Raw genomic sequence first — 26,193 nt, forward strand, 5'->3', positions numbered from 1 at the left:
TAGTGGTCCGGCTGGTGTACTGCAACCCACGCGTTGGCCTGACGTGGAAGTATGTCGGTCTAACTTCCACAGCAACTGCTGTGAGGACAGTGAGGGAAACATATAGTTTGGCGGTTCAGCCTCTGGGTTGATTCATTGCTGGCCGCTCCATCTCCTGTTTGCTGCAGATTCCACTTATGTCAGAACGAGTGGGTGAAGTATACGTGCATAAAGTGTATATGTATACACTTGAAGTACAGGCCTATATGTGTAACATGAGAGTACCCTGACAACCATGCAGTATCGTTGTTTCGACACAGATATCAAACAAAATATCAGCCTTATATTCCTAAACCCGTTACATATTCAAGTTAATATTGTGCTGTTGGGCGCGGCCGGGGAAGCGCAGCGGACTAAGCGTCTGTCTACCACCACAGAGACAGTGGGATCGAATCCAGCTGTGGTGCTTCCGGGTTGGCCGACCGTCCATACTAACACAATTGGCAGTGTTAGCGGGTGGGAAGTCGGTGGGTGGGTCCTGGTCGTTGTAAACAGCGACTCCTACAGTTCGGTCGGGGCGCCTGCACAGCAAGGGAAGGATCTGGGAGAGGTAGTGTGACCCTTCCACACGTTACACTCCCCCAGTGAGAGTCCGCGCTGCCAGGTGAGAAGAAGTGGTGGGCTGGCTACACATGTGTCGGAGGAAGCACGTGATAGTCTCCACCCTCCCAGACCGACGGTAGGGGGTAGAGTGCGCAACGACCAGGAAGGGGATTGGGAATTGGCATAACGACTAACATTGGGAGGGGAGAAAAACGGAAAAAGAAGGGGGAAAAAGATCATTAAAAAAAGAAAAAGAAATTGGGCTGTTTATGATTGTGTCAATTTTTTTAATTCAAATTTGAAATAGATTAGATTAAAATGTATTGTCGTTATACAGCACAGTACAGTACAACGAAAAGACGTTTGACATCTACATTTAGTCATTTAGCTGAACGCTTCTATCCTAACTGACTTACAAGTTCTGTACGACAAGTCAGCAGTCTAACTGCAGCCTCTGAGTAACAATGTTCATAGTATAAGACAGTAAGGAGGTTAGTGGATTTATTTATATATTTTTTTCCTCTTCAGATATTGATTGAAGATAAGTGTGTGGGTTTCGGCCGTCCATACGGGAGCTGCGTACGGGAGCTCTGCGTTACGGCTGTATCCAGGTTCCCAGACAACGTTGGGTCTCGTTTACTGGAGCGAGTCAGAGATTCAAGATTCAAGAGTTTATTCATCACATACATACCAGGGCATACAGTGAAATGCGGTTGGCCATGCCCACTACGATTGTGCAATAAAACAATAGTAATAGTAGTAATAATAATAAGATAACTACACACTAGAATAGACATGGTAAATAGACTAGATGTTAATAAATCACTTAAAGGCACTGGATCCTATGTACACACTCCTATACAGTTTTACTTCTATGTCCCTGTGTTATACTTGCTGTTACTAATGCAACAATCACATCAAGTTATTTTCTTAATTAAAGTGTCCTTTTCCCCTTCCTTTAAAGTGACCTTTTCTTGTGTGTGTGGGGGGGGTGTGTCTCGGATGGGGATGTGGTGGGGATTCATGTGTGGGGTGTTTGGGGGACTGGCTGTTCCGGGGGGGGGGGGGGGGGGTTCACATGCCTTCGAGCAACACTGTACTTATTGTACTTATTTTATGCCTATTCTTATGTCTGCACTTTCTACATTGCACTACTTTTGCCTATGTTCATTTTATGCTATTTGCTGTGAAGCACTTTGAGCTGCAATCCATGTATGAATGAATCAGAATCAGAAAGGTCTTTATTGCCAAGTATACTTTTCACACACAAGGAATTTGCTTTGGACGTTACTGGTGCGACATTAGCGGACAGACATCAACAGACGGATAATACAATAAAGTGTTGGAGTAAAGTAAAATGAAATATGAACTAAGAATAATAATATATTTATGTGGGTGGCTACGTGGTGCAGTGGGCAAGTCCAATCCAATCCACTTTATTTATATAGCACATTTAAAACAACAAAGTTGACCAAAGTGCTGTACAAGTCCACAAACATAGGATAAAACATAAAACATAAAAATGTAATAAAAACACATCGAATGCTGGAGACGCTGGGTTCGATCCCAGTTCAGTTTAGCTGGTCGTCCACATTAATACACATTGGCTGTATTAGGGGGTGGGAAACTGATGGGTGGGGATCGGGCGTTGTGGACAGCGACTCCTACAGGTCGGTTGGTGCGCCTGCGCAGTAGAATCAAGAAGCGACGGGGGCGGGGCCCCTCCAAAGCCCAGACCCCTGACGCTGAAAGATCGAGCCGCGCAGGTGGAAAGATGCGACTGCTGTTACCTCAAGTACCGGAGGGGACTCGTGCTATGTATGACTTAGTCCACATTGCAGCCGGCCTGTGGGAGGCAAGAAACAGCGTTCGTGACAGGGGAGGGTTGAATTGGGCGATACGAAATTTGGGATGGGAGAAAAATAGAATATGGGAGAAAAAGTGGATAAAAAAAAAAGAATAATATATTTATGAAATAAAATATAGACCACGGCTGTACAAGAGGTTGAATAAAATGATGTGGGATATAAACTAAATTAGATATAGCTCAATAGATAGATATAGTACAATTTTAAGTAAAAATGTCAGATGTGGTCAATTATATACACTAATTAGAATGAAGTAACAATACAGTGGTTATAAAGGTGCTATATAAATAAAGTTATTATTATAAAATATGTTTCCCCTAATTTTTTATATCCAAATCTAATTGTATTTCCTATATTCATGTCTTTCTGTAACCCCCCCCCCCCCCCTATGCTGCTATGATGTCTGAATTCCCCCAAGGGATCAATAAAGAAATATCTTATGTTATCTTAAGAGATATGTGACTCCCTGTTTAGTGCTATGGAACTATATTAATCCGTTTTTATATTAACCTGTATTATTTCAAGCATTTTCCCCAATTCAACCATGTTATTCTTGTCATGCCTTATTTAAAGAATAATTGTTTTATGGGGTTAACTTTAACATAAACTTGTACTATGTATACATCCACATATAACCCATACATCTGTATGACAGCATGTACAATAACGCTGTATATACCATATATATATATTTATTCTTACCGTATATATATCTATCCACATCTGTTTGTACATAACTGCATATAATGCTTTTTACATATCTGTAGATATTTTATACATGTCCCTTACCTACTCTTATAGTTACACTGCTGGCCAGTATGACTTACTAATGTCTTAATACCTGTATCACTGTACATCGGCACAAACAAGGGTCTAAACAAACACGTTTAGCAATTATGCCACAATAATGTGGAACGCCCTACCCACAGCCGTAAAAAGATGTGAATCCCTACCCACCTTCAAAACCGCTCTCAAAGAGCACCTACGGGAAGCCATTCGAAACTGGCCCCCGTAAATGATCAACCCCCCCCCTCCCAATGTACAGTTTCCTCCCCCTCGCATGTATATATTTACTGTTAGGATCTCTGTTGAACAGTACTGTATATTTGCATATCTTGTATGTCACAAAAATGTAACAGTACTGTATATCTGTATGTCATGTATGTCATGATTAGTTTAGATTAGATGATTAGATTTTTATATCTGTATATTCTGTATGTCATAAGTTTCAAGTTTCAAGTTTCAAGTTTCTTTAATAGTTGTCATACAGAAGTACAGAATACTTTTGTACAAAATGCTTCTTACTGTTGCGCTCCAGAGACTGTGCATGACAAGATAAGTATGAAATAAAAACATAGTAAAAATTAGAAGGAAAAAAAAAGAGGTCACAGTGTTCAGTTTAGACATATGTACAATGTTCGTAGACGTAGTTACCATACAATATACAATACTGTGCAGTGTACTAATATACAATACTATATAGTGCAAGGCATAAATGGACGAGGTGCAGTTTAGGTACAATTCACAGTAGGTGTACGAGTTGTAGTGCAAATCCTTTATCAATAAATATAAAGTGTAAGTGTGTTTGTGTGATCTAAAGTGTGGAGAGTGGGTGCTGCAGTGTGTTGTTTGTTTGAGTGAGTGTGTGTGTGCGTGTGGGTGTGTGTGCTGTGTGCATTTGATGGTTGTTGCATAGTGATTATTGTTCGTTTAGCGATTATTGTTCGTTTAGCAGCCTGATGGCCTGGGGATAAATGTCATGATGAATTGAAAATGGGGGACCCTGATGTAAACAAGACTAAAGTCTTTCTCTGGTACTAAATACCTATATGTCCCTATGCCATAAATGTCATGTATGTTGTGTGTATGTCATAAATGTCTATATGAATTGAAAATGGGGGACCCTGATGGAAACAAGACAAACGTCTTTCTCTGGTCTGCATCCCCTTAACAATTGTGTGTATTGAGCCGTACTGTATTGTACCCATTCTGCAATCTGTTAAATAAAGTTTTCATTCATTCATGGTCTGCATCCCCTTAACAATTGTGTGTATTGAGCCGTACTGTATTATTGTACCCATTCTGTACAATCTGTTAATAAAGTTTTCAATCAATCAAAACAACCCACAACAACAACAAAAACACAGAATAATAATAACAGCTGCCATATAGCAGCTCAGTCAGGCTACAACACAGTCAAGTTTCAAACAAAAGTTTTTCTTGGATGACTAGTAGTACAGAGAGAGAGAGAGAGCCTATTCCCAGAGTCTCTTTGTTCTGAGGGAACAGAGCCTCTCTCTCTCTCTCTCTCTCTCTCTCTCACAGTGCAGCTGCCCCCCCCCCCCCCTCCCTCCCTCCCTCCCCTGCGCAGGCGCACTTCCCCTCTCCCAGTGCTCAGTGTTTGCATTGTGTCAGACCCGCCGGGCGCCGCCGCTGAGCTTCAGATCGGATCCCCGGTACCGCGGTGTTGTAATGTCGGGCAGGTCGGTCCGGGCGGAGACCCGCAGCAGGGCCAAGGATGACATCAAGCGCGTTATGGCCGCGATCGAGAAAGTACGCAAATGGTAAGAAGAGAGAGAGAGAGAGAGAGAGGGAAGAGCCTCGTTACCTAACAGGAGGAGGGGGGGAGGAGAGAGAGAGAGAGAGAACGAATGGAGATGAAATTGAAAGACAGGTCATTTTCGAACGGGATGATCGTCGGGGAGGCAGATGTAGTTTTTTTGGACTCCTCGGGTCGGTGCGCCTTTTACGCGCGGCTGGTTTCTTCTAGAGCCGCTGGATCGATGCGTGTTTCCACTCGGGCTGTAGCAGCAGGGTTGAACCCAGAAGCCATTTCGTTGCAGAGTCACATGAAGCCATTCCTTTCTCTCCCTCTCTCTCTCTCTCTCTCTCTCTCTCTCTCTCTCTCTCTCCTGCCGCTCAGAGTCCAGGCGGAGCGGCGGCAGGAGGACGAACAGAAAACATTCAATAAACTCCAATAAACTTGGATCAGGCGCGCTGCCGGAGAGGGATCACTTGTTTTGTTTCGTTTGTTGCGCCTGTGGAGTTTAGATGAAGAAGCGCTCGGAGCGTTTCTCGGGTCGGGGGGGGGGGGGGGGGGGGGGGGGGGGCGCGCCTGGTGGGGGGGGGGGGGGGCTGGTGGGGGGGGGGGGAGAAGCGCGCCTGGTGGGGGGGGGAGCCTGGTGGGGGGGGGGGGGAAGCGCGCCTGGTGGGGGGGGGGGGAGAAGCCGCCGGGGGGGGGGGGGGGGGGGGGGAGAAGCGCGCCTGGGGGGGGGGGGGGGCTGGTGGTGGGGGGGGGGGGGGGAAGCGCGCCGGGTGGGGGGGGGGGGGAAGCCTGGTGCATGGTGGGGGGGGGGCTGGTGGTGGGGGGGGGGGGCCTGATGGGGGGGGGGGGAGAGAAGCGTGCCTGGTGGGGGGGGGGGGAAGCCTGGTGCATGGTGGGGGGGGGAGGAGGCTGGTGGTGGGGGGGGGGAGGGAAGCCTGGTGCATGGTGGGGGGGGGAGGAGGCTGGTGGTGGGGGGGGGGAGGGAAGCCTGGTGCATGGTGGTGGGGGGGGGGGCTCGTGGCCTGTATATTTCCCCTAACGGAGTTGCAGCACTTCCGCGTTCGGTTTGCGCGATCTGATTGGCCACTGATGTTTTTTTCAGCGCCAATCGCGTTACTTCTAACAATCAGGCTGTTACCCTAACCTTAACCAACTAATCCTAATCTTAACCGACTAACCCTAACCTTAACCGACTTCGAAAGCGAGCGACTTCGAAAAGAGTCGCCAAGCTTAACCAGTTTGTTAGGAGTAACGCGATTGGCGCTGAAAAAAACCGTCAGTGGCCAATCAGATCGCGCAAACCGAACGCGGAAGTGCAACTCCGTTAGGGAAAATAATATACAGGCAGCCTGGTAGGGGGGGGGGGGGGGGGGGGGTTGGGAGGGAAGCCTGGTGCATGGCTGAACAGTGTGACTCAGTCTGGAGAGATGAAATAATAAATACGATTAGCTTTTATAGTTTATTATGAACACGTGCGATTCATAATAAAAGTGACGTTTATTATTAAGTGCGAATATATATGCGGCGGTTATATTTGGTTATATATGTTTTTATACATTTACATGTGTTTTATTGATCCGAATCGACGACAACAAAAAAAAAAGTTTTTGGTCCCTCGCTCTCTCTTGTTGTTGGACCTCTCGAATGAGAGACTATAATAAACAAATGCCGGTGATGATGATGATGATGATGATGATGATGATGATGATGATGAACACATTTGATTTAATAATCGTATATATCTTCCACACACTTCTTTAGGCGACATGGACTCTCATTATTACGCCGCCTCTTTGTTTACAGAAATTCGAGACTAAACTTGTTGAACGCGTTATTTTTGCGTTACGTCTTTTGTTTCCAGGGTTATATTAATCTGAGCGCGCTTCTCACTTAAAAGGGTGTTGTTTTTATATGAATATAAAGTATCGTTAACCCCTTTACTGCCGCACCACCAAAACGGTTAACCCTTTCACTGCGACAATTCACAACAGAAGGTTAACCCTTTCACTGCCACACACACAACAGCCGGTTAACCCTTTCACTGCCACACGACAGAAGGTTAACCCCTTTCACTGCGACAATTCACAGAAGGTTAACCCTTTCACTGCGACAATTCACAGAAGGTTAACCCTTTCACTGCGACAATTCACAGAAGGTTAACCTTTTCACTGCCACACAACAGCCGGTTAACCCTTTCACTGCCACACGACAGAAGGTTAACCCCTTTCACTGCGACAATTCACAGAAGGTTAACCCTTTCACTGCGACAATTCACATAAGGTTAACGCTTTCACTGCGACAATTCACAGAAGGTTATAACCCTTTCACCGCCACACACACAACAGCCGGTTAACCCTTTCACTGGCACACGACAGAAGGTTAACCCCTTTACTAAATCGCGTGGCGGTGAAAGGGTTATTAACGACGGAGTCGGGTGTCTCGTTGTCGCCCCCTGCAGGGAGAAGAAGTGGGTGACCGTCGGCGACACGTCTCTCCGTGTCTACAAGTGGGTCCCGGTGACCGAGCCCAAGTCAGCAGAGGAGGTGAGTTCAAAGTTCATCGCCTCGTGTTTCCAGCGAGGACGCCTATTAGAAGCGTCTGCCCACCATGACGCGTCTATTCGAATACCAACCGTTTTGTGCGTTTTTGCGAATCTGATTGGCCACTGACGTTTCTGGTCATGTGACATGTGCGCCCAATCGCGGGCCGGCGCGCCCATTTCCGCCCCCGACCAGCAGCAAACTACCTAACGCCTAATTTATCACTGGTTAAGCTTAGCTGGAAGAGGTCAAGGTCCTGGCGGGATGGTGCCAGGAAAACAGCCTCTCCCTGAACGTCAGCAAAACAAAGGAGATGATTGTGGACTTCAGGAGGTCGGGGGTCAAGGACTACAGCCCCCTCAGCATCGACGGGGCACCGGTTGAGAGAGTCAACAGCTTCAAGTACCTCGGAGCCTACATATCCGAGGACTTGACATGGACCATACACATTAACAGTGTGGTGAAGAAGGCACGACAACGCCTCTACTTCCTCAGGCGCCTAAGGAAGTTCCAAGTCAGCCAGAAGATCCTTAAGAACTTCTACTCATGTACAATAGAGAGCATCTTGACCGGCAACATCACCTCCTGGTTTGGGAATAGCACTGCAAAAGACCAAAGCAGACTACAAAGAGTGACACGTTCAGCCGAACGCACAATTGGAGGGGGGCTCCCCACCCTCCAGAACATTTACTACAAGCGTTGCAAGGGGAAGGCTAAGAGAATTATTAAGGACTCGAGCCACCCGAACAACTGCCTCTTTGAACTGCTGCCGTCAGGCAAGCGATACCGGAGTCTCAAGGCGAGCACAGAAAGACTCAGAAGTAGCTTCTATCCCCAGGCCATCAGGCTGCTAAACGAACAATGAATGAACACTACACAACAACAACCACCAAACACACATAGCACACACATCCACACGCACACACTCACTTTAAACAAACACACTGTAGCACCCACTACACACACTTTATAGCACACACCCACTTTAAACAAACACACTGTAGCACCCACTCCCCACACTTTATATTTATGGATGAAGGATTGCACTACAACTCGTACACCTTACTGTAAATTGTACCTAAAATTGTACCTCATCCCATTTCTGCTTTGCACTAGATAGTACTGTACATTAGTACACTGCATAGTATTGTGTATTGTATATTATATGGTAACTCAGAACATTGTACATATGTCTATACCGAACAACTGTGACCTCATTTTCTTCTTCTAAATTCATGCTATATTATGTTATTATGTTATTTGATACTATCTTGTCTAGCACAGTCTCTGGAGCGTAACAGTAAGAAGCATTTTGTATGAAAGTATTCTGTACTTCTGTATGACAACTATTAAAGAAACTTGAACTTGAACTTGAACTATTAGGCGACTTTTTCGAAGTTGGTTAAGGTTAGAGTTTGGAATCAGGGCTGGTGTTCTATCGCCCTGCTCTAAGACAAACTCTAACCTTAACCAACTTCGAAAGAGTCGCCTAAGCTTAACCGGCGAAAGAACTTGCCGTCACACGATTGGTGCACATGTCTGTCACATGACCAGAAACGACTCAGTGGCCAATCGGATTCGCAAAACGCACAAAACGGTTGGTATTCGAATATAGGCGCCCATGACGCCCCTGGCTTTCAGACACGTTGACTACAGCCGTGTTGGACTCTCAACATCTTTATATTCGCAGTTAGTTATATTGTGTTTATACACTGTTTCTTTTTCTCATATTCTTTTATATTCATATCTAATTTGATTGCCTATATATTTATCTCTTTCTTCTACTATGACCCTGCCCATCATACCTGTACCGCCCCCCCCTCCCCCCATGCTACTATGATGCTTGGATTTCCCCCCCAAGCAGATCAATAAAAGATATATCTTATCTTAAACAATTGAGTGAAAAACGCCACAACTATCCCTTTCTTTGGTTCTTCTATGTGCAGTCTTCCAACCCGATACAGGCCAGTCTTTACTGACGAAGACCAGTCTGTAAACGTGGCAGAGAATATACCCTGAACGGACGACCGTTCCAATATCTCATCGTTTTCTATCATTTTCCACATCTTTCAGGCTTTATCTGTTTTGTATTTTTCTTTTTTTTATTCCATTGTTTTAAACTTGGTTTTAATTTATATATCTGGGTCTTCTGCTGCCTTTTTGATTTTAATGTATTTTGATTTATTGTATTCGCTTTTGCTCACTAAGCACTTTGTATAGCGCCGTTTTTGAAATGTGCTATAAATGAACCCTTTCGCCCAAGAACCATATAACTCCGTTTTTAACGTATTAATATTATTACTACTACCGTTACTATTGGGATTATTTCGGCCTTAACTCTCGTCGTCACTTCTTGACGATGTTAATGTGACGTTCACGACGTTCCCCGGCTGCTGCTGTATTCTAACTTGTTTTCCCTCCTGCATGGTTTTAGAAAAACAAGAATAAGAAGAAGGGCAAGGATGAGAAGTACGGCTCGGAGGTCACGACCCCGGAGAACAGCTCCTCCCCCGGGATGATGGACATGCACGGTGAGCACCGCCTCCTTTTGGAGAGGCACTACGCCCACTTTCACGTTCCTTACAAGCTGCTCCTCTGATCTTAAAGGGGACATGCATTGCTATTCCATTCACTAGTTGGGCAACTTTACACAATTCCTGTGTGTCTATGGAACACATCTGTAAAGTTTTTTTTCAAAGAAATTCATTGTTTTGTATTTCTAATCAAGTACTCCTAAAGCAGCATTTTTCCACTTCAAGATTTCAAGCTGTTTTCGGCTGGGCTCCAGCTTTGAGTGACAGTCACCCACAGTCTGCACTGGCAGACCGAGAGAGACATAGAGAGATTGAGGGGGATGCTAATTAATTTCGCCGCAGGGGGCATAATCCCACGGGACAATGCATTGGTAACTTGTTTCAAATGACAATATATACCCCTGTGAATATTATTGCACGGATCGGAATATGGGGCGAGTGCGCAACGATATTTTGACAGTGATATGCAAGTGGAGAAGCTCCATCCCCGCGCGCACACACATTTACACACACACTCCTGCGCGTGGGGTGGGAGGTTGTGTGTAAATGCTCTTGTCCCTCCCTCTCTATCTCTCTCTCTATCCCTCTCTATCTCTTTTTATCCCTCTCTCTCTCTCGCTCGCTCATTCTCTGCTGTCTCTGTCGGCACCCGTGCACGTCAACCCGTTTGAGGAAGTAATTCCACTCGCTCTGTTGTTGAGCGAATTGTTGATTGTGGGCGGTGACTACAACCAGTGTCTTACTCACGTCAGCAAAACAGTAAAATCAGAATGGCTTAGTTGAGTGAGGGAGGATCTCGTGAACTCGAGACTAGACTGATGAGCCAAAATGATAATTAACGACACAGACCCCATTAATATAAACCCCCATTGCTAGGAAATAATGCTAAACACTGGAAAAGGCCATTTATAAGACACGGGACCTTTAAGACAATGTAAACATATTGGTGAAAAGGAGCAACTCTTTCCCCAAATCCCAAAACTAGAGTTGGCATTACAACTGGAGTTGGTCTCTTGACCAAGGTACTGTCATTACAACTGGAGTTGGTCTCTTGACCAAGGTACTGGCATTACAACTGGAGTTGGTCTCTTGACCAAGGTACTGGTCATTACAACTGGAGTTGGTCTCTTGACCAAGGTACTGGTCATTACAACTGGAGTTGGTCTCTTGACCAAGGTACTGGTCATTACAACTGGAGTTGGTCTCTTGACCAAGGTACTGGTCATTACAACTGGAGTTGGTCTCTTGACCAAGGTACTGGTCATTACAACTGGAGTTGGGTCTCTTGACCAAGGTACTGTCATTACAACTGGAGTTGGTCTCTTGACCAAGGTACTGGCATTACAACTGGAGTTGGTCTCTTGACCAAGGTACTGGTCATTACAACTGGAGTTGGTCTCTTGACCAAGGTACTGGTCATTACAACTGGAGTTGGTCTCTTGACCAAGGTACTGGTCATTACAACTGGAGTTGGTCTCTTGACCAAGGTACTGGTCATTACAACTGGAGTTGGTCTCTTGACCAAGGTACTGGTCATTACAACTGGAGTTGGGTCTCTTGACCAAGGTACTGGTCATTACAACTGGAGTTGGTCTCTTGACTAAGGTACTGGCATTACAACTGGAGTTGGTCTCTTGACCAAGGTACTGGCATTACAACTGGAGTTGGTCTCTTGACCAAGGTACTGGTCATTACAACTGGAGTTGGTCTCTTGACCAAGGTACTGGTCATTACAACTGGAGTTGGTCTCTTGACCAAGGTACTGGTCATTACAACTGGAGTTGGTCTCTTGACCAAGGTACTGGTCATTACAACTGGAGTTGGGTCTCTTGACCAAGGTACTGGTCATTACAACTGGAGTTGGTCTCTTGACTAAGGTACTGGCATTACAACTGGAGTTGGTCTCTTGACCAAGGTACTGACATTACAACTGGAGTTGGTCTCTTGACCAAGGTACTGACATTACAACTGGAGTTGGTCTCTTGACCAAGGTACTGGTCATTACAACTGGAGTTGGTCTCTTGACTAAGGTACTGGCATTACAACTGGAGTTGGTCTCTTGACCAAGGTACTGGCATTACAACTGGAGTTGGGTCTCTTGACCAAGGTACTGGTCATTACAACTGGAGTTGGTCTCTTGACTAAGGTACTGGCATTACAACTGGAGTTGGTCTCTTGACCAAGGTACTGGTCATTACAACTGGAGTTGGTCTCTTGACTAAGGTACTGGTCATTACAACTGGAGTTGGTCTCTTGACTAAGGTACTGGCATTACAACTGGAGTTGGTCTCTTGACCAAGGTACTGGTCATTACAACTGGAGTTGGTCTCTTGACTAAGGTACTGGCATTACAACTGGAGTTGGTCTCTTGACCAAGGTACTGGTCATTACAACTGGAGTTGGTCTCTTGACTAAGGTACTGGCATTACAACTGGAGTTGGCTGAACCACTGCTCCTAAATAGTTAGGACGGGTCAAATGCAGAGGATGAATTTCCCCAAGAGGATTAATAAAGGTTCAACTTAAGTATAAAGTCTGAAGCTTCTCCATAGACAATAGGTTGGGAATTATTTTATAGATGACATTGAGAGACACCCAGGAGAATGTTCTGAGTATATGATGGTATATCAGTGGTTCTCAACTGGTCTAGCCTCGGGACCCAACATTTTCCTTAGTCATTAAGTTGCGACCCAAAATTTCGAACCACTATGATTTATGTAAAATAAAAAAATTGCAGTAATACGCAATCTTTCAAAACATGAAATAAACACAAAAAAGTGTAACAAAAGTGCAACTATTGCTAAAAACCCAATGAAATAAAATAATAATAAATATGCTTCTTAGCAGATTTCTTAGCTTAACATAACAGACCTAAGTTTGGGGGAACTAATGGGATAACTGGGGTTGCAACAAAAGTGCAACTAAGGGCTAAAAACACAATGAAATAAAATAATAATAATAATAAATAATATATCCTTCTTAGCAGACTTCTTAGCTTAACATCCCAGGGAACTAATGGGATAACTGGGGATGTTGTTTGCTCCTGACAAGAGTCTCAAAGTCTGGGGTGATGGTAGACAAAGCAACTCTGAGGTCATGCTCAATGTCCAATCTGTTCCTCCGCTTTGTCTTCAGCTGGACCAGAGCTGAGAAGCCACTTTCACAAAGATAGGTAGTGGGAAAAAAAATGTAAGATTATTATTTTATTTTTTTCACACACATCCGCGACCCACTCAAAATGGCCCCGCGACCCACTTTTGGGTCGCGACCCACCAGTTGAGAAACACTGGATGACACAGAGACACACAGGAGAATGTTCTGAGTATATGATGGTATACTATAGGTGACACTGAGAGACACCCAGGAGAATGTTCTGAGTATATGATGGTATAGATGACACTGAGAGACACCCAGGAGAATGTTCTGAGTATATGATGGTATAGATGACACTGAGAGACACACAGGAGAATGTTCTGAGTATATGATGGTATAGATGACACTGAGAGACACCCAGGAGAATGTTCTGAGTATATGATGGTATAGATGACACTGAGAGACACCCAGGAGAATGTTCTGAGTTCATGATGGTATAGATGACACTGAGAGACACCCAGGAGAATGTTCTGAGTATATGATGGTATAGATGACACTGAGAGACACCCAGGAGAATGTTCTGAGTATATGATGGTATAGATGACACTGAGAGACACCCAGGAGAATGTTCTGAGTATATGATGGAGGTATAGATGACACTGAGAGACACCCAGGAGAATGTTCTGAGTATATGATGGTATAGATGACACTGAGAGACACCCAGGAGAATGTTCTGAGTATATGATGGTATAGATGACACTGAGAGACACCCAGGAGAATGTTCTGAGTTCATAGGTACATGTTCTGTTTCAGAACTGAGACACTACTAGTAAACTAAAGACTAGTAGACTAAACGAATAGAAATTTGGATATAAAAAATAAAACAAACATTCTGTCGTTCCACAAAATCAGTCTTCATTGTGTCTATGGAGCAGCTCCAGACTTTATACGCGATGATGTCACAGGTTTGATTCCCACTTCTCACGTTTCTTATCTTGGGGAGAGAGAGTAGCTTATGTTCACAGATATTGATTGAACTGTCTTAGGCCATGGTAGGCCTGCCACGATAACACATTTTGCTGGGCGATTAATTGCCCCCGAAAATATCGCGATAAGCGATATTATTGCGACAGGTTAGAGAATTTTTTTTTGAGAAATGTATTTCCCAAAACTTTTATTTTGAAGCCCACCGCTCCGTCTTTTCCGGTTTTAGACTTTTATTTTGAAGCCCACCGACCGGAGCGGAAGTATTGTTGTTATTATCCTAGCAGCATCTCGTCCGGTTCTGAGCTAATGATAAAACAAATGTTGAGATTGTTGGTGAGCAACTAACTTTAGGTTAGTTTTAACGTTAGCTACTAACGTTAGATGCAGCTACTACAGGCAATCAACGATGAGGAGGAAGCGTCAAAGCCGTATAGAATAGAATAGCCCTGTGGTGCGTAGGCACGGGAGCGCAACTCGATTACCTGTTATAATAAATGTATTCATGTTTAACTTGTCCCCGTGTCCAGTCCTTTGACTAGTCCCACCCGTTCATTGTAAACAATGATGCATGTAATTGTATTAACGTTATTCTGTGTTGTAGCTATGCTATACGTTGTATTTTGTTTGTTAGCTATTTAGCTAATGTTGTTGGCATTGAATGAGCATCAACACTAGATCTTTATTCTTTATTTAGCAGTCCAGTTTCTCCGGGCAGTAGCGAGTAACTACTTGGGTCTAAAAATAGCTAACGTTACACTACAAAGAACGCTATTTGGTTAAAAGGAGCAACACTATTGAGAAATGTAGTTAAGCTATATGTGGCGTTGCTAGTGCCCCACGGAGCTCCCGTGCTGTGCTCTGTAGTAAGGCCAGCGGCCCCCCACACGGAGTGACTGACGAGGGGTACTGGACTGGTTCCGCCTCATTAAAACAAACGCGCAAATAGCAATTAATCGCGCCCGTCAAAATCATTGCATTAATTTTAATTATCGCGGCAATTAATCGATTTATTGCTTATCGCGGCAGGCCTAGGCCATGGAAACATATACATATATACTGTTTAATTCGAGTGCGTTCCCCTTTAAATAGTTAATGAACCAATAGCTGCTGAACTGGTCATTTTGATCAGTCAGTTTCAACGACACAATTTACTGCTGATTGTATAGTTGGATCTGAAATCTCTTTTTGAAGGAGCACAATGTTTAATAGCTGTGATCACCGTAACAGTAGTTGTCCTCAGTGTTATTGGACAAAATGTTGACTCTTAAAGGAACTCTTAAACTTCCAACATTTGGGGAAATGAGCTTATCATCTTCTCCAGAGAGAGACGAGAAGATAGATACCACAGTTTCCTCTCTGTGTGCGTTCAGTAGAAAGCTATCTGACTGCACGTTAGCCTAGCTTAGCACAATGAATGGAAGCGGACATGGCCGGTTAGCCTAGGCATTGTCCAACTAACACCTCTCTCCCGAAGGCTAACCGGCCCATGTCCGCTTCCTTTCATTTTCCATTCAGTTTATTTAATAAAGTATTTCTATTTCTGCTGACTGAAGTATGATTTTTATGAACAATCTGCATTGTAAGGTTCACATAATTAAAACAACATTATCAACAATCCATCAGGATAAGTGGAAGGTGGAGATATGGAAAAAATATGCCAATTGAGATAGTATGACGACTGGCCCAAGCCGCAGGCAACGCCGACTCGGGGAGTCGAGACCGGGGAGTCTCTTGCATTGGTGACGAGCGCAATCTCCGCTACGCCACCCAGCCGCCCCGACCTTGTGTAATGTTAAACTTAAAGAGAAGACGGAGGTCTCCGTTGTGCCCAGTTGAGGTCTGGCACCCTGCCATTGGCTGTGGAAGTGGGTAGATTCCAAGGTAAACCTGAGGAGGAGCGGTTGTGTGTTCTCTTGTGATCTGGGAGTGGTGGAGGATGAATATTTAATTTATTTTATTGCCCCTTGTACACCGATTTGTTGTATGTTGAGTTGGTTTTTTGTGGAGGAGATTTTCAGTTTTGCAGGATTTGTGGAGAAAGCACGGCACTTGAGACAAAACACACTATATCCTATATAATCATTTGATATGAATTCCTCTTGTTTCTCAAGTTTCAAGTTTCTTTAATAGTTGTCATACAGAAGAAGTACAGAATACTTTTATACAAAAGGCTTCTTTCTGTTACGCTCCAGAGACTGTGCTAGACAAGATAAGTATGAAATAAAATAGTATAGCATGTAAAAATAGAAGTAAAAAAATAGAAGTCACGTACATAGACACAGTGTTCAGTATAGACATATGTACAATGTTCGATGCAGAATAGAAGTAACTGAGTTACCGTACAATATACAATATACTATGCAATACTAATATACAATATACTATATATAGTGCAAAGCAGAAATGGGATGAGGTACAATTTAGGTACAATTTACAGTAAGGTGTACTGAGGTATGGGTTGTAGTGCAAATCCTTTACCGATAAATATAAAGTGTGTTTAGGTGTTCTAAAGTGTGGAGAGTGGGTGCTGCAGTGTGTTGTTTGTTTACATACATTGTTTACAGCTTGTTGTTATATTACGTTTTATTTTTTTATTTTTTGTGGCCATCTTGGTCTATATAACTTATTGTCAAGTATACTATTATATACTTATTGTTTATGTGTCTTGTAGGGCTGACCCCTATTAATCGATTAGTCGACTTATTGGTCGAAAGGGGCCGTAGTCGACTGGCCAACCTCTTAGTCGAATATAAAAAAATAAATAAAAGAAAATTAATATATATATTTTTGTATCATTTTTTTATCATTCTTTCCAAAAGAAAAGAGGCCTAGAAGCGTGGCTAACGCTAATGGCACGCATACCAGAGGCTAACTGCCTAAGAAAACAGGCACAGAGGCACTGAAAGAGGATTTCACCATCTAATGAACACACTAGACTAGACAAATATCAACATGTATCCATCAGTGGACCAATTGCATGCTTTTGCAGAGGACAAGAAGCCTTCAGTCGACTCCTTCAGACATTAAGCACCCCCACAGCCCAAATGGAATGATAAAATAAAAATTAAAAATTATAATTTTTTTTTTTTTTTTATAAGTCGACCAATAGTCGACTAACGGCACATTTTGGCCAATCATAGTCGACCATCCAAATCCTTAGTCGGGGACAGCCCTATTGTCAAGTATACTATTATACTTATTGTTTTATGTGTCTTGTTGTAAGCCCATATGGGCTGGGCACACACCTGTATATAAAGACACGGAAATAAAAAAAACATCAATCAATCTGTTTCTATTTCTCTTCCTGTTTCTCTTCAGACGACAACAGCAACCAGAGCTCCATCGCCGACTCGTCCCCCGTGAAGCAGGAGAACAGCTGCAGTACCAGTCCTGCTCCGGAGGGGGCAGCAGACACACGCTCCACCACCGGGGGCGAGGCCAAGAGCGAGCGCAGCCCCGAGGGCAAGAGGGGTCAGTGGGCAGCAGACACACGCTCCACCACCACCGGGGATGGGCACCGAATCGCGTCGGTACTACCGAGTAGGGCTGCACGATTATAATCGGGAAAAAAAATCGCGATCTCGATTCATAGACCGATGCGATCTCATTTCTAAATTATGAAGATTTTTTTTATTAAAAAAGCTTTGGGTATCGGCCGATACTGATCCGATACCAGTGCATACATTAAAAAATAAAAAATACAAAATTTTATAAAACTTTATTTTTATTTTTTTATACAGCTACTGTTTTATATATATACTGTTTTTTAGTAATAACTATAAAGTAATGGTATTTATTCAACAACAGGTGATTGTATAGATTAGTATTAGTATCAGTAATTGAAAACTATCTCAATGAGTTCACCCACGGAATGGTTGTTGGAACATTAGTTCCACACGGTCATTATTCGTTGCTGCACTTGCTTCCACAAGGCTCCGTTTAAGTAGCAGAGGATCTGTTGTGATTTTTGCACAATAAATATTCAACATTCTCTTTTGAGACTCCGCCTCAGACTCTTATCATTTGGCACTAAAATCTAAACATTGTCACAGATATGGCTGTCCGCAACATGTCATTAATTGTGTACGCGAGGTGGTCTATCAATGACGACGTTAACGTGAGCTAGGTTAGCTAGCATGAGCTACCGGTAGATGGAAAGACTAACTTTACTGGTGAAAATGTGATTTAACTTGGAATACTCCTTTGTCAACTTGATGTACTTTGGTAGGCAGGTCTGCAGCCATTATTGCTGGATTATGAATAGCCCCAACTTTAGCCAAGGTAACGCTAAAGCTAAAACTTTAACGTTAGTTAACGCTAGCTTTCGGTTAGCTGTTCAATGCTAATAACACCACCAAGCGAACGCATCAGAGCTCCCCGTCAACACCGCTCTGTCGGGAGGATGGCATTTAAGAAAGTATTTGCTGTTAAAATGACAAACAGCATTGACACTTTAATTCACGGTCGGTTAAAAACACGTTTGTTTTATAATGCTCACTCAGCAGACCGCATTGTTGTTGATAAATTACGTCATATGGTATCGGAGCGCAGAATTAGAGGGTACTCGCCGATGGACATAAACAATGCAAATGTAATCTGATATTCAGAGACCTTTTCGGTATTGGAGCGTACAACATAACAGATACAGGAACACAGGATATCTACAGTGTTTAAGACCTCCTTATGAAGCTACATACAGTGTTTAAGACCTCCTTATGAAGCTACATACAGTGTTTAAGACCTCCTTATGAGGCTACATACAGTGTTTAAGACCTCCTTATGAGGCTACATACAGTGTTTAAGACCTCCTTATGAGGCTACATACAGTGTTTAAGACCTTCTTATGAGGCTACATACAGTGTTTAATACCTCCTTATGAGGCGACATACAGTGTTTAAGACCTTCTTATGAGGCTACATACAGTGTTTAAGACCTCCTTATGAGGCTACATACAGTGTTTAAGACCTCCTTATGAGGCTACATTCAGTGTTTAAGACCTCCTTATGAGGCTACATACAGTGTTTAAGACCTCCTTATGAGGCTACATACAGTGTTTAAGACCTCATTATGAGGCTACATACAGTGTTTAAGACCTCCTTATGAGGCTACATACAGTGTTTAAGACCTTATGAGGCTACATACAGTGTTTAAGACCTCCTTATGAGGCTACATACAGTGTTTAAGACCTTCTTATGAGGCTACATACAGTGTTTAAGACCTCCTTATGAGGCTACATACAGTGTTTAAGACCTCCTTATGAGGCTACATACAGTGTTTAAGACCTTATGAGGCTACATACAGTGTTTAAGACCTCCTTATGAGGCGACATACAGTGTTTAAGACCTCCTTATGAGGCTACATACAGTGTTTAAGACCTTATGAGGCTACATACAGTGTTTAAGACCTTATGAGGCTACATACAGTGTTTAAGACCTTATGAGGCGACATACAGTGTTTAAGACCTCCTTATGAGGCGACATACAGTGTTTAAGACCTCCTTATGAGGCGACATACAGTGTTTAACTCATTCAGCGTCTCATTCAAGACTCATTCAAGTCTAGGGATACGTCTATGGCTGAACGTGCTCCTCATCCTAGCTAGCTCCTCATAGAGGGGTGGGAGGGGTTTTCCAGTATAGCATCCAGCTTTTTCCACATCCTCCTCTCTGCCACCACCTTCCAGTCTTCCTCACCAGCTTGTTCAGTTTGACTCACTACAGAGCTAGTCTTCCTCACCAGCTTGTTCAGTTTGACTACAGAGCTAGCCTTCCTCACCAGCTTGTTCAGTTTGACTACAGAGCTAGTCTTCCTCACCAGCTTGTTCAGTTTGACTACAGAGCTAGTCTTCCTCACCAGCTTGTTCAGTTTGACTACAGAGCTAGTCTTCCTCACCAGCTTGTTCAGTTTGACTACAGAGCTAGTCTTCCTCACCAGCTTGTTCAGTTTGACTACAGAGCTAGCCTTCCTCACCAGCTTGTTCAGTTTGACTACAGAGCTAGTCTTCCTCACCAGCTTGTTCAGTTTGACTACAGAGCTAGCTTTCCTCACCAGCTTGTTCAGTTTGACTACAGAGCTAGTCTTCCTCACCAGCTTGTTCAGTTTGATTACAGAGCTAGTCTTCCTCACCAGCTTGTTCAGTTTGACTACAGAGCTAGTCTTCCTCACCAGCTTGTTCAGTTTGACTACAGAGCTAGTCTTCCTCACCAGCTTGTTCAGTTTGACTACAGAGCTAGCCTTCCTCACCAGCTTGTTCAGTTTGACGACACTACAGAGTTCTGTTCTGGAACTCTGTGTATATTCTTGGTCATGACTCCCACTTTCCTTTTTCTGGAGTTTCAACAAGACGGGCGCAGTTACCCTTTACAGCCACACGGTGGCACTGTCGCGTCAACAATGCCCTTGTTCCTTGACTTTGAGAATCATGTCGTCAACACATGGCGCCTCAGTGTGTAGTACACTGTGTTCTTTGCTGATATAAAGTGACACCGTGAGGTCTAGCCTCGTGTGAAAATACCATAATATATAGCGGCTGTCGGATCACAACTTCATATTAAAAAAAGTCAGTTTTTCAGGAAGAAAAACATCCTTATTTTGAGATAAAGGTCCGTTCATTCTCCATACGGTTCTGAATGATTTTGTGTGGGGGGTCATGAAACGTAAAATTTGTAAATTGAGATTTTGAAGTCCGTCCGACAACAGTGGTTTTGTTTGTACAGCAGCGGGGGTTCCAAGGTCTCTGGTTTCCTGTGTTTGGTTTCCCGTGTGTGTGTGTGTGTGTGTCTCTGTGTGTGTGTGTGTGTCTCTGTGTGTGTGTGTCTGACGCTGTGATGCTGGTGTCTCCTCAGGAAAGAGCGCCTCCCCCTCAGAGTCCTTGGAGAGAGAGAGACCAGCGAGCGCCAAGCGAGAGCGAGACGGCCAGTCCTCTTCCTCGGAGAGACCAGCGAGCGCCAAGCGCGACCGAGACGGCCAGTCCTCTTCCTCGGAGAGACCAGCGAGCGCCAAGCGCGACCGAGACGGCCAGTCCTCCTCGGAGAGAGAGAGACCAGCGAGCGCCAAGCGGGAGCGCGACGGCCAGCGATCCTCCTCCTCGGAGAGACCAGCGAGCGCCAAGCGGGACGGCCATTCCTCCTCCTCCTCGGGGGACAAGGACGGTCTGAGAGACAGACCGTCTTCGGGGGACAAAGACTCCTCAGACAGCAAAGCCACTCAGGTACGGGGGGGGGGGGGGGGGGGTCAAGGGTCACAGAAGGATTTCTGTAAAGGCCATATGAGTGTTTTGGTTATTAATATTATATAGTATAGTGTCTTATTTATGTTTGAACACTAGAGGGCTCACCGCCTCCATTATAGCCCCTCTTCTATAAATAGCCTAGCTAATTACCGTAATCCCATGCACCTGTGATGAGGATACATTTTCTTACCTGTCTCACCGTTTGGAACTGACCATGGAGCAATTGACAACTGTTCTGATTTAACCCTTCATTCACCATCATTCACCTTTGGACAACAATAAACTCTGTAAACAGCAGCAACTTGGGACATTCCATATTTACATTACAAACTTTGGGACTGAGTAAGATAATTAATTGCGGGTGCATCGTGGACGCTTGTCGATTCATTGGGGAGCGACAAGCGGCCACTACAATTTCTATAGGGAGGTGTAGTGGTTACGTCATTGCTGTTTCTGGCCCGGTCCACCATCTTGAAAAACGCAATGTATTCCCCCCCATTGCCCCCATTTCTAAATCGTCTCGTTTAAAACAAATAAAGCATCAACATTGGCACGGTGTACCTTTCTGTGTTGCGTATTCATCCACAATCTATAGCTCGACGTGGAAAAAATTCGCGATTAATCAAAAAAATTATTCGCCAAAAACAATGCTTAACCCTTTCACTGGCGCACACGGCAGCCGGTTAACCCTTTCACTGTGACAATACAGAAGGTTAGCCCTTTACTATCATCACACAACCGACGGCGATGCTCCATCATTAGCATCATTAGCTCCGCGGATGATGCTGCTAATGATGGAGCATCGCCGCCGTCGGTTGTGTGATAGTAAAGGGCTAACCTTCTGTCGTGTGGCAGTGAAAGAGTTAAACAATAATGTTAGTGATAGAAGGGAACTAATTTTTTTGCAAAAATGGAAAGCTTTCCAATGTTCATCAGGCAGAATTGTTACAATAGCCGATAATCCATTTTCCCAATGCTAAATCCCTATACGGGTGGACCTCGCGGGCGGTCCAGAGTGACGTCAGACTACACCTCCCTGTGTAGATCAGATTAGATTCTAATGTATTGTCATCATCATACAGCACAACCAAAAGAAGTGTGGCATCCAACCAGAGTGCAAATGTAACAGTAAAGTGCAACAGTAATATACAATGTACAGGACAGGTGATTAAACTGGATATAAAATATATAAATTAGTACTACCGAGTAATGGTGCTAATCAGATGTATCTACAGAGTTGTAGTGTTAATATGTACAGTGATACAGGTATAAAGACACTATGGTAGTAAGTCATACTGGCCAGCAGTGTAACTAGTAAGAGTAGGTAAGGGATATGTACAGATATAGATACAGCATCTACATATATGTAAAAAGGATTATATGCAGGTATGTAGACAGATGTCGATAGATATATACTATATATATATGGTAAGAATATATATATATAATATATATATACACGGCCATACAGAAAAAAGCATTTCATGATAAAGTATTCTGTATTTTTTACTATGACAATTAATAAACAAACTTGAAACTTGAAAAACGACAGCATTATTGTACATATTTACCACCACCGTTTTGTTTTGCTTAGCGATAAAGTAGCGGCGGTGTGTAATAAATAATAAAGCCTCGATTCTAATCGACGGGTCAACGATTGATTGCTTTGTGGTTGAAACCTGCACGGTAACCACGGTAACCCGGTGTTGTTGTTGTTGTCGTCGTCAACAGGACCAGGACGAGGAGGAGGCGGCCCCGCCCAGCAAGAAGAGCAAACCGGAACCGTCACCTCAGGACTTTGAGGAGAGCTAAACCTGCTGAGTCATGCCTCTCCTCTCCTCCCCCTCCTCCTCCTCTCCTTCCCTCTCCTCCTCCTGTACCCTCCCTCCATTGACCCACGATAACCTTGGAAGGACAATGGACATCCCAGTGGCGCCCCCCCCCCCCCCCCCCCCTTTGAGCTCCCGCTCCCTGTTAGAACCAGAGGGAGAAAGGTCGTCTCCCTCCTCCTCCTCCTCCTTCTAACCACCACCCGACCCGACCCAGTTGCCACCATATTGCCCCCCCCCCCCCTCACGCTCCTCCTCCTCTGCCACGACGGGACACCAGGATGTCACCTCTACTCACTAACCCCCCCCCCCCTTCCTGCCTTCCTTCCTGTGCTCCCTCTAAAAAGTTCTCCACACTTCTTCTCACTCACCAAAGCCAAGATATGCTCTGAAAACCCCTTTCCACCCACTCCACTAGGCTGCAATCCCCTCCCATGACCACCAGGGGGTGGTAGCGCTGCCAGCCCAGAAGAAGAAAAACACTGACCTGCACCTGTGACGAAAAGGGTAAAAAAAATAATAATAAAAAAAATAAACACTGGGGATTTTTTTTGAGGCTGGTGACCACATCAGTCGAGAGGTTGATCTTAGAGACACTGGTCTGTTTGAAACGCTCTCCTCCTCTTCATGGGTTTAGCTCAGGATACAGAGGCTAAGCTGGTCCTGGGTCAGTCCCCCCCCCCCCCCCCCCCCCGAGACCACATCACTCCTCCCGCAGTCTCTCAACTCGCCTCCCTCTAGACCGATGTTTTATGCTCCCGTTAGACCGATGTTCTACGTTCCCTCTAGACCGATGTTCTACGTTCCCTCTAGACCGATGTGCTACGTTCCCTCTAGACCGATGTGCTACGTTCCCTCTAGACCGATGTTCTACGTTCGTTTAGGAAACTGTCTGGGTTTGGTTTTCTCAGGAGGGTCAATGCACTGTTATGGTGAATATCACATTCACAATCCATCTGTAGTGGATGTCTCTCTCTCTCTCTCTCCTTCCTCTTCCTCTCTCTTCCTCTCTCTCCTTCCTCTCTCTCTTCTTTCCTCCTATCTCCTTCCTCTCTCTCTCTCTTCCTCTCTCTCCTTCCCCTCTCTCTTCTCTCCTTCCTCTATTTCTTCCTCTCTCTCCGTGACAGTCTTTCATTCACTTGTGTTTGATAAGTTAGCTCTTGTGTGCGTAGAGGAAGAACACGATGGTACTGGTCATGTGACCCAGTAGTTCCACGATAGTGAATGCAGGCATTGGGTAGCGTATAGGTCTCAGCAGGTGTGCCTTGTGTTGCTATGGTAACCATTGCTCGTTAGGTCAAGCATCTTTCTTTGTTTTTGTTTTTATTACACTTTTTGGTGCCATTCTCTCCTTTTTTCTTTGCCTTTCGGTCATTTTTCAAGTGACATTTATTCAATCTTTCTTTCTTTTATTTCTTTTATTTTTTTTTACATCCAACTACAACTGTTCCAGGTTGACATTATTTACTGAAAAATCGACGATGGAATTCAAAACGAAACGCTAAAACGACTCTTGTTTTTAAAAGTCTGCATTTACAGCCGTAACCCACGTCTCTGGAGTTCGTAGCCCCTTTCTGGGACTGTGACGCGCCGAGTGAATACACCGTCCCTTATACCTTCATAGAAGAATCCCATCATTAACTCTCCGTCTCGCTTTTCTCAATAGAAAATGCTCGTCGTACAAGTATCGCAGAGACATTTTCAAAGGTACTCACAGTTGCACGAGGGTTCCGTTTCGGACAGACAAACGCTAGGGGGTTTGAAAGCTCGGCGTTGCTAATAAACATTTTAAATAATTTTTATAAACTGGTCAACGCGGCCAGTTTAGCTGCCTGATGCGCCTGGCGCTGTGATCAGGCACCCGGAAATAAAGCCGCGTTGACCAGTTTATAAACACGATTTTAAATGTTTATTAGCAACGCCGAGCTTTCAAAACCCTAGCGTTTGTCTGTCCGAAACCCTCGTGCAACTGTGAGTACCTTTGAATTGTCTCTGCGATACCGTCTCGTTTTGATAGAGAAAAGCGAGACGGAGAGTTAATGATGGGATTCTTCTATGGAGGTATAAGGGACCCGGTGTATTCACTCGGCGCGTCACGGTCCCCGAAAAAGGGGCTGGGGAGTTGAGTTTCTCTCCCGGGTTACTGAGCTGTTTCAGGGTTAAAGTGACGGGGTCTGGGGATGAAACGGACCGGTAGTTCACAGCTGGCTTCCTGTCGCTCCGAGCACGACGTGCATGTTGTTGCAAACCATCACTGTTCAATGTCCTGTGTGTCACTACTTTATATTAACCTGTGGCCCGCGGTGGTCGTCTCCCTCGAAACAGAGGGTCCAGTCTTCTAGCTCAAGCATTGGTTCTGATCCTCATCCAAGGTGCTGTCGTAAAACATCGAGCTCTCGTTTTTTTTTTAGTTTTTTTTGTTGCGCGACATTTTCCATCGACGTCGATGACGTGTGATTTCTACTTGAAGTTCAGAGCCAGGATAGACCTCTTAAAAAAATAACTCAAAAACCTGTATGATATTTTTCTTTTTTTTTAATGTTGCAAAAGTGAATATTTACTTGTGACTCAATCAAATCAATGGAATCACAGTAAACCAATGGCTTCACACGATGGCAGGCACAGAGATAGGAGTACTGTATTGTCACAATGTTACTTGATCAGATGACTTCAGCAAAACATAAAAAATAAAAGGTGGACGTAGAGAAACGTTGAAGAAAAGGAAACTTTGTGTCAGTTTTAGAGGACGGATTAGCATATACCTCATTCCCAGTCCAGCACTGCTGGTACTTAAGATGCTATGTATTGACATTAACCATTATAAACCACATTATCTACACTCAGTTAAAGAAAAAACAAACAAAAAAAACTCTTCACTTATGTTGTAGCTTTTCACCTGATCGAGCCGATTGCTTATAGTTTTAACTCATAACTTGTGTGTATAAAAAAAAAAAAAAAAAAAATGAAAATAACTGAAAAAAAAGAA

At 44.1% G+C, this 26,193-nt stretch overlaps 1 protein-coding gene across 1 annotated transcript; it reads left to right on the plus strand.

Moving 5' to 3' along the window:
* Positions 1-4,887: 4,887 nt before the first annotated feature.
* On the plus strand, positions 4,888-26,193 carry bcl7a (BAF chromatin remodeling complex subunit BCL7A). The gene is made up of 6 exons (XM_084324622.1): positions 4,888-5,014; positions 7,454-7,538; positions 9,970-10,066; positions 17,467-17,619; positions 20,993-21,357; positions 23,110-26,193. The coding sequence occupies exons 1-6, from the start codon at positions 4,923-4,925 to the stop codon at positions 23,188-23,190; spliced, it is 873 nt and encodes a 290-aa protein (XP_084180748.1). The 5' UTR covers positions 4,888-4,922; the 3' UTR covers positions 23,191-26,193.

The sequence above is a fragment of the Notolepis coatsorum genome, assembly GCF_963971535.1.
Source record: "Notolepis coatsorum genome assembly, chromosome: 11".
Taxonomy (NCBI): Eukaryota; Metazoa; Chordata; class Actinopteri; order Aulopiformes; family Paralepididae; genus Notolepis; species Notolepis coatsorum.

Bases quoted from the DNA above. Each gene is read 5' to 3' on its own strand.
- bcl7a (XM_084324622.1), top strand. From the start codon at position 4,923: ATGTCGGGCAGGTCGGTCCGGGCGGAGACCCGCAGCAGGGCCAAGGAT. The intron at 7,539-9,969 runs GTGAGTTCAAAG...GCATGGTTTTAG, and splicing joins AGCCCAAGTCAGCAGAGGAG to AAAAACAAGAATAAGAAGAA. The intron at 17,620-20,992 runs GTCAGTGGGCAG...GTGTCTCCTCAG, and splicing joins CAGCCCCGAGGGCAAGAGGG to GAAAGAGCGCCTCCCCCTCA.